Source organism: Lepisosteus platostomus, chromosome 13 (genome assembly GCF_059453375.1).
Source record: "Lepisosteus platostomus isolate fLepPlt1 chromosome 13, fLepPlt1.hap1, whole genome shotgun sequence".
In the NCBI taxonomy this organism is placed as follows: domain Eukaryota; kingdom Metazoa; phylum Chordata; class Actinopteri; order Semionotiformes; family Lepisosteidae; genus Lepisosteus; species Lepisosteus platostomus.
The window spans coordinates 32,598,809-32,608,046 of record NC_142623.1 but is presented as its reverse complement, the minus strand read 5'-3'; the positions used below and the strand labels follow the sequence as shown (position 1 = coordinate 32,608,046).

General features: G+C 51.1%; 1 protein-coding gene across 5 annotated transcripts in view; it reads right to left on the bottom strand.

Annotated features, from left to right (window-relative positions):
* Positions 1-4,176: 4,176 nt before the first annotated feature.
* The window catches only part of LOC148650432 (A-type potassium channel modulatory protein KCNIP1), a 47,392-nt gene continuing 42,330 nt past the window's right edge, over positions 4,177-9,238 (bottom strand). For 3 of the 5 annotated variants that reach the window (XM_088604232.1, XM_088604234.1, XM_088604233.1), the window contains exons 5-8: positions 9,082-9,189; positions 8,892-8,996; positions 8,315-8,377; positions 4,177-6,978 (exon numbers count right to left, since the gene is read on the bottom strand). In XM_088604232.1, coding sequence (XP_088460358.1) covers positions 6,931-6,978; positions 8,315-8,377; positions 8,892-8,996; positions 9,082-9,189 — 324 coding nt within the window. In that variant the 3' untranslated portion in view covers positions 4,177-6,930. The remainder of the gene's footprint in view (positions 6,979-8,314; positions 8,378-8,891; positions 8,997-9,081; positions 9,190-9,238) is intronic. The other 2 variants (XR_015926128.1, XR_015926127.1) reach the window with 2 other exon arrangements.

The window sequence follows — 9,238 nt, the reverse complement described above, 5'->3', positions numbered from 1 at the left end:
TTCTGTTAGCTCATTGATAGAGATATTGATCAGTGTTGGGTCACTGTTCCACACCCCTGTTAGCTCATTGATAGAGATGTTGAGCAGTGTTGGGTCACTGTTCCACACCCCTGTTAGCTCATTGATAGAGATATTGATGAGTGTTGGGCTCAGGCTGCAGCCCTGTCTTGCCCCATGACCCTGAGTCGAGAACTCTGTCCTTTTGGTTCAGATTTCCCCTGCACACCTGTTCTCTGTGTACATCCACTTCAATACGTCATAGACTTTACCTCCTACACCACTCAGCAGAAGTTTGTGAAACTCTCACTCTCCCCTTACAGTCTCTCTCTCCCCCCCGCTCATGTGGAAGGCTAATTAAAATAATCGTTCGACAACCAGATCTCTTAATTGCTTTGCTGCTCCCATCATCAGCTGGACTGAGAGAGAGGAGTCATTAGGAAAAGACATTAGTGTGATTGACTCTCAGTCCTCATTTATATCACATCATCTGTCCGTCTGTCTACTGCAGCTCTCACAAGAATGTAATCACCCAGCACACACTGTATATTAATCATATGGAATATATCATAATAATCACTACAGAAGCCCCTCTGGACACGAGGCAGATGAAGACTGCAAGTCGACAGGATGAGTGAGGCGCAGGGGCTCTCCAGTACTGCACTCATCCGACACTGACAGGCTGAAGGAACTGCATCTCTTCAGTCTCAAACACAACAAAGACCAATACCAGGGGACCCAACACACAAATTCACGATGCTCACAGAGACTGACACAGTCAGCCCAGCGGGTTATTTACACAAAGGAACGTGCTGCACAGGATAGAAACAGCTGGATGAGATCCTCCAGTCAGGACAGGAGGCACTTCTTTACACAAAGGGATCTGGGGGTGTGGAACAAGCTGCCCAGCCATGTTGCTGAGGCAGACAGCCTGATTTATTTTAAGAAACAGCTGAACGGGATCCGCGGATCAGCTATTAACCACCTGCTGATCACAGCGTCAGTGCTCTCCCCTGTGGTTTCCGCCGGTGTCATTCTGGTTTGTGTTTAGCTGTTGATTCTGAACAAGTTCGCTGGCTTGACTGTGTCGGCGTCTTTCACGATTTTAAACGCCGGTATCTCTCCCCTCTCTTCGAGACTCCTCAATGGGGTGACGTCACTTGTTACAACAGCAAAGCTTTGGCTCGTGCCGATAGTAATCCTGCCTGGCCCCGTGCAGAACGAACTGCACGCGCTCTCCTGCTGCGTTTCGGGAAAAAAGATCATTTACTCTGTGCTCAAGGATAAGCTAATCGATCTTCCGATTCTTTGATCTGGTGCCAACGAGTTTTTCTTGAAATTACAGGTGAGATTTATTATTGTGCAAGAGCTCCCAATAAGATTTAAATTTGCACAGGAAAAGTAGTGTACTGTAGGTCGAGCTGGCTCTTTCTGCGGTAGTGTAGTGTTCCAGCGCCATCTTGTGGCTGTACCGGGGCAGAGCACATCTTTGTAGGCAGCGCAAACTCGCAGAGCGCAGCGGTTCGCTCCCAGCAGCTAGAATCGTTGTGGATTCTACAGCCACAAACAGGCAACGAGCACAAAAGCCAGAACCCGATACACAATCAAGACTACAATAACGATGACAATGAAACCTTTTCTCCGGGCGATGCTGATCAGCTCAGCAGGGTGATATGGGACGGGTGAGTCAACTGTGTGTATAGACAGCCCTCCCAGTTCCTGCCGGAGGACTGCGGGACTGCAGCAGCCAGAAGCCGACAGGGAATTGATTCAGCGATGACGACGGGGGACGTGTCTTCACACAAAGGGGTGGGGTATCTGGAGCTGCTGCAGGAGCAGCTCTGGGCTCTGTGCTGCCGCTAGGTGAGCTCAGCTGCTCAGGTACCAGACAGCGTGTCCTCCTCTTTCTGCCTGTGACCTCTGACCTGCTGGGGTGGCAGAGCCCGCAGTCCTTGTACTGCAGGGATGGACTGTCTCTGGAGTGTCCTTAAGCTGCCCTCGAGTTACCTAAACCAGTGCTGACACAACAGATCCACTCCTCTGTAACAGACATCTGTCTGCATGTCGCTGGCGAGTTCAGGTAAACACACTGCTGTACTATTACATGAACGATCAGGAGTTCAGGTCAACGAGACGGGTTCTTCCCACACGCTGTCAGAGGACTGAACTCCACCCCTACCGCTGGCTCACACTGGGTTTTTTTTAAGTTGAATGTTATTTAACTTGTTGTTGTTGCTGCTGTTCTGTGTTTTTGGTGAGTCCTCTAATGTCTTTGTGTTGGAGCATACAGTACACGCAAATCAGCATTTCATCGCACCTGTGCACATGACGATAAACTGAACTGAAGCAGTACTGGATTACATGAATAACCAGGAGTTTAGGTGAGTACAGTGCTGTATTATTATGACTAATCAGGAGTTCAGGTAAATACAGTACTGTAATCTGTGAATAATCAGGAGTTCGGGTACTTACAGTACTGTATTATGTACAGTAATGGCCATCTCTCAGTTGAGTGTATGTTCGTGTAGGTGTGTAACTGTTCCCGTGACTATGAATTTGTGTATCCATGCATGTGTGTATTTTTATATATATATTTGTGTAGGTGTGCTTGGCTTGACTTCACCATTCCAAAATCTGATTCTTTTCTTTTTCAGCTGTCCAGTCGTAGTTGCTCTGAGACTTTAGCGGTTTGACAGCTGGTCTCTAGTTTTCCTCCGGAATGCGCTGGTACGGAGAGGAATCCGTGGCGGATCCAGGATCAAGGACACCAGCTCCTGCGGCTGCTAAGCCCCTCCACCAGCAGGCTGGGCGGCTGGTAGGAGCTTCTTGTGGTGGTCCTGTTTGATCATGTTGATAATCATGTCTGTCTGTCGCCAGACAGCTCCACGCTGGCCTCGTCCGCCCAGAGGACGTTGTTCCAGGAGTCTTGCGGTTCATTCAGGTGCCGTTTTGCAAACCTGAGCCGTGCAGCAGGGTCTCCTCCTGGCTTCCCTCCCACGAAAGCCATTCTTGCTCGGGGCGTTCCCAATGGAATAAGAACTCGAATGCTTACCGTATTGACACAGTCCTTTAGATCCAAGAATGCAGCCTTGGGGATCTTTGTGATCTTTGGGAGCTTCACACAGTCTGATCTTGGGGTGATTTTGCTGGGACGTCCACTCCTGCAGACCGTGGCAACTTTCTCCATTTGTAAATGATCCTTCTCACCGTGGAATGATGGACTTCATCTTGTTTGGAATTGGCTTTATAACCCTTCCAGGACTGATAAGTATCAGGAATTCTTTCTCTGAGACCATCAGAGATATCCTTTGACCTAAAGATGACGTGTCACCACAATCCTGAATGCTACAGACCAAACTGCCAGTTTCTGATTTGATATAGAAGTAGGAAGCACTTCCTGATGATCATGTGCGTTTGTTTAGCAGCACCTGATTCTGATTACCTTCTATACTGACATGGAAGCAGTAAGGTGCTCTTATTTTTTCACACACGGCTTCTGAATGTTTTTGTCCGATAAATAATGACAAAGTAAAATTTGTGTGTGTTATTTGTAATAAGAAGTTAGATTTATCTACTGTTAAGAGGAGGTGAATATCAGATATGTATTAATGTGTAAAACCATAGAATAGCAAGAGGGTGTACTTTGTGTTTGCCCTCACTGTTTGTTTGTGTCCTGTAGCTAACTGGTGACCTGTCCAGTGTGTTGCCCTGCCCAGTGTCCTGCGATCTGGGACAGGCTCCAGACTGACCCTCACCAGGAGTGTCCAATCAGAACCCTCACCAGGAGGGAGCAGTGTCCGATCAGGACTGTCACCAGGAGGGAGCAGTGTCGGATCAGGACCCTCCCCAGGAGCGAGCAGTGTCGGATCAGGACCCTCCCCAGGAGCGAGCAGTGTCCAATCAGGACCCTCCCCAGGAGCGAGCAGTGTCCGATCAGGACCCTCCCCAGGAGCGAGCAGTGTCGGATCAGGACCCTCCCCAGGAGCGAGCAGTGTCCGATCAGGACCCTCCCCAGGAGCGAGCAGTGTCGGATCAGGACCCTCCCCAGGAGCGAGCAGTGTCCGATCAGGACCCTCCCCAGGAGCGAGCAGTGTCGGATCAGGACCCTCCCCAGGAGTGATCAGTCAGTGTCTGATTAGGGGTGTGTTCATGAAAGCAAAGAACATCACTCTGAAAAGGTCCTCTTAAAATTTTATGTTAAATATTCTTTTTTACAACATCTCAACAGGAAAATTAATGATGGTCCCAGTGTCTGAGAGTCTGCACGGCTGATCGTCTGTCTGTGGGGGTTCTGAGAGTCCGTCCGGGAGAGCAGGGGCAGGACAGGCCCGAGACTCGGGTTCCAGTCCAGCTGCCCATCCGTCTGGCAGTCAGGCCGAAGGTCAGGGCTTCGTCTTCGCTCTTCGCTCTGCTCTCTCCGACAGTCACGCCATCGCCTCAGAGTGCTGTCGAGAGAGTCGGGAAGGACACAGCCTAGGGAAGTCAGCGGGGTCTCTTTAACTTCCCGTTCCACTTCCTGTCACTCTCCGCGAGTCACAGAGCGTCACAGTGGATTGGTGGCTGGTTTGGGCTCTCCGGCGCCCTCTCCTGGTCAGGGCATGAACACAGAACAAGTGCAACACTTGGCTGCCCCATCCCCACCCCTTTGCACACTGCAGTGGGGCATCCGCAGGCTCCCTTAAACACCCCCTTCCTCCCTCCCTCCTTCTCACTCTGCTCCTCCAGGGAAACTCCAGTCCAAGGCCCTGGGCGTCCTGACCCCAAGGACAAGTGGTCAGATCTCCAGCGGGGACACTACTGCTGGACCCCTGAGCAAAGTACTTCACCCTCAAAAACATACTGGCTCTGTACATGTGGCCCAGAACCTGACTTGAAAAAACAGATCATTAGAATGACTAGGAGCTGGTTTGGCAGTTACAAGGCAGGTAGATCGGTGATCAAACTTGAATGGTCTGAGCAATGGGGCAGCAGTCCATCTCTCCCAGTCAGCAAGGAGCTGCAGGACCCCATCGCTTTGTCCTTTGTACAGTATGAACCGAGCTAACGATCACAGTGAGCTGGACTAATTAACCCAGTAATTAACCCAGTGGAGTAATTTGAGAGCTGTAGCTCTCCAGAACCAGAGCTGCTAAAATCTAAACCTGCCGGAGGGGCAGGAAGAAAATTTGCGGCTGGTCCAATTAAGCAATTAATTGATTCAATTAACCAATTAAGGCTGTAGCTTGAAAGAAGAGCAGTAGACCTTCCAGCTTCTTCAAGACCAGGGTTACAGTGACCCAGGGGAAACTCAGAGGTCACACAGAGCCCTGGTGTCAGTCTCTGCACTTCTGTGTCTTCTCACAGAGTGCTGATGGACCAGAACACAGGCTGTCAGGCTGGTGTTCAGGGCTTCTGTGGCAAAACCCCCTTCTTACCCCATCCCAAGCACCACCCCCTATTGGGACAATTGAACAGCCAAGTCGTACAGCTCACAAAACATTCACAGACAGACACACCCCCCACACACGTCAATCAGAATGTAAAGTAGCCCATATGCAACAGGAACTGTAAACGACAGCAGTTACCATAACAACAGGAGAGGCACCCATGGCAACAACAAGAGAGACAACAGCGTAGAGACGCATGGTGGACACGCCCCCCGGCTGGGGCTCGGACACACACACCAGACACTGTTCACTCCAGCACTGGGCAGCTCTGAATACATGAGTCAGCTGATGGGCTGTGGACTCATAACACAACAAAGAAATGCTCCTTTAGTGTAACACAAAACAGCTAGCAATGCTGGTATTAATGTTAACACCACTAGTTGTACTACTGCTACTCCTAACAACTCTACTATGAAGTTATAGCCAAATATCAACAAGGTTACACAGCAATGTAGCTTTCTTTTGCCATATTAGTGGAGCAGCAGACACCTCAGAGAGACGTTTCCATATCAGACCATGAAAGGTGCTATATAAAATAAAGGCAATTATTTGTATTGTTCAGTTGGTGGTGCCTTCTCCTTCATCACAGTATGGGTTTGTCTGCCACTGGTGTAGTACCACACCTCTCCACAAGGGGTCTGACGGTCACTGGTGTAGTACCACACCTCTCCACCAGGGGTCTGACTGTCACTGGTGTAGTACCACACCTCTCCACAAGGGGTCTGACGGTCACTGGTGTAGTACCACACCTCTCCACCAGGGGCCTGCCTCTGTCTTCTTGCAGGAGATGAACCCTGCAGGCTGATCCCTATTTAGTGAGGCCTCCCTTTTTCAAGAGAAGTGCAAGCCGAAATAACCTGCTAACTAATTAGAAGAGCAGAACCTTTAATAAAGAGCCAGAAAACATGAAAAAGCAGAGCGGCATGCCAACAGATCCACAAAACAATTGTCAAAAACTGCTCCAACACTGGTGGAAACAAATGTCCCGGACGACTCAGTGTCTCTCAGACTCTCCTGGTGTCTCTCCAAGTCATTCAGGAAGCAGGAAGCAACACAGTGGAAGGAATGCTGGAGAGGTGAAGCTCAGAGCCCACAGGACACATAGGCACAGAGACGCTGGCAGGGCCGGGCTGTGCGGACAGGAGAGGGAGGACCGGCACACGCCAGCAGGGGGCGCCACCTCCCTCCCCTCTCTCAGCAAGAGTGGCAGCATGCATTAGAAACAGGGCGGGGGGGGTCTGGGAGCAGAAGCCCACCCCCCACCGCAAGACACACAAGCACACAAACAAGATCCAGGATGCAAGACAAGCACCCCCACTGCCGAGCTCTCCAGGGGCTCGGGCGTGGCCAGGGGGGCGGGGGGCGGGGGGGGGTCCCAGTCGCTGAGGGGGGGCCTTGGGGGCAGGAGAGTGTTTGGTCACACGTCTTCTTGTCGGCGTTGGCTCTCCTCTAACTGCCCTCCTCTCTCTCGCTCTCTCTCCCTGCTGTTCTTGCTGTTGCTCCCCCTCTACATCACGTTCTCGAAGAGCTGCAGAGAGTGCATGATGTTCTCGTCCTGCACAGAGAGCACAGGGTTAGTGTAGGGACCAAGCTAGCGCAGAGTCCTCATTGATGACACGGCTACAGACGCCCAGACATGCACTAGATGGTGGAATGACATCTGCCCTGAGAAGGAGGGCAAGGGAGGGCAGACAGAGAAGCTCTTTCTGCTGCACTGGGAGAAATACTCTGGCGTTGGACCGTCGGTCTTCACTAAAATAACAAATCTAGTCCCAAAATTCCCACTCCTGCCAGAACCAGAACAGCTTCCGATCCTACTGGGAGAGGAAAGTCAATTGAGCTGCAGCCCAGCGTGTGATCTCCTGTCACAGCCTGAGGAGCAGGGAGTCAGACTAATACTACATTTTCTGTTGTAAAGATTTTTTCATCGTCTTGTAATCCTCATGCCAAAAAAAGATGTTTGAATGTGAAGAAGAGATGGAGGAGAATAGAGAGCAGGAGGAGAGAGAGGAGGAAGAGGAGAGGGGAGGAGAAAGAGAGGGAAGGACAAGGGCAGATTCAAACCCAGACACGTACAGGGCACCTGTGTGAGCAGAACTGCAGGGAAGTTGTTTAACAGCACAATCAAAACCTGAAGTCTGTTACTGAGCACAAAACCCCACAGCCCTGTACTGACTGAAACAGTGCTCTGGGTCAGAGTCAGAGGGGTACAGAGTCCTGGGTCAGTCAGAGTCAGAGAGATACAGAGTCCTGAATGAGAATCAGAAGGGCACAGAGTCCTGAGTCAGAGAGGCACAGTGTCCTGTGTCAGAGTCAGAGAGGCACAGTGTCCTGAGTCAGAGTCAGAGAGGCACAGTGTCCTGAATCAGAGTCAGAGAGGCACAGTGTCCTGAATCAGAGTCAGAGACGCACAGAGTCCTGAGTCAGAAGGGCACAGAGTCCTGAGTTAGAAAGGCACAGTGTCCTGAGTCAGAGTCAGAGAGGCACAGTGTCCCGAGTCAAGTGTCACACAGAGTCCTGAGTCAGAGTCAGAGGGGCACAGAGTACTGGATCACAGTCACAGTCACACAGTGTCCTGAGTCAGAAAGGCACAGTGTCCCGAGTCAGAGTCAGAGAGGCACAGAGTCCTGGGTCAGAGTCAGAGGGGCACAGAGTCCTGGGTGAGGGTCAGAGTCAGAGAGGCACAGAGTACTGGGTCACAGTCACACAGTGTCCTAAGTCAGAGAGGCACAGTGTCCTGAGTCAGAGTCAGAGAGGCACAGAGTCCTGAGTGAGAAAGGATTGCCGTCTACAGAGCTTGTCCTTCAGCGGTGAGGAGTGAGACTGTTCCTGGGAGTAGTATTTGGCTCTGTGTCCCTCCTCACCCATACCAGCACAGAAAGTGGACATACCTCCTGACATGATGCGATAAACTCATCCAGAGTGACCACTCCGTCCTTGTTTTTGTCCATTTTCTGTGAATAGACAGGCAGCGAGAGACAGGGAGGGATTAGAGAGACAGGAAGAGAGGAGAGGGACAGGGAGGGATGGAGAGGGGGAGAGAGAGGAGTTCAGTACTTGTGCACATGATGGTGGACAATTGGGCTGCTGCAAGGTCAGGTACACAGGGTGTGTGATTGTGTAGCACAGTGCACAGTTGTGTAGTAGAGTACACAGTTGTGTAGCAGCGTTAGTAATGTAGCACAGTGTGCAGTTGTGTAGATAAGTATATGGTTGTGCAGTTCTGCATTAGAGTATGCAGTTGTGTATTGCAGTGCTCAGATGTATAGTAGTGTACGTGGTTGTGTAGTAGAGTATGCAGTTGTGTAGTGGAGTGTGTGGTTGTGTAGAACAGTGCAGTTGTGTAGTAGAGCATATGGTTGTGTAGCACGGTGTGCAGTTCTGTAGTTGTGTATTGCAGTTCTCTGCCATGTAGCAGTGTATGTGGTTGTGTAGCAGAGTGGGCAGTTGTGCAGCGCCGATCCCGACCTGAAAGAAGGCGTCTACGTGCTGCTTCGGGGCCTCCACCCTCAGCGCAGGGTAGGTGTACTTCCCCATCATGTCATAGATCGCCCGCACAATGTCCGTCATCTCCTGCAACACAGCCCGCCCAGTCAGCCAGCCCACTCACCGAGAGAGTCGCAACACGCACAGCGCCCCCTGACCCCCGACCCCTGACCTCCTTGTTGATGTATCCATCCCTGTTGATGTCATACAGGTTAAAGGTCCACTGGAGCTTCTCCCGCACTGAGCCTCGCAGCAGGATAGAGAGAGCCATGACGAAGTCCTGCAGGGACAGGGAGAGGGGGGATGAGACAGAGACAGGAGACAGGAGG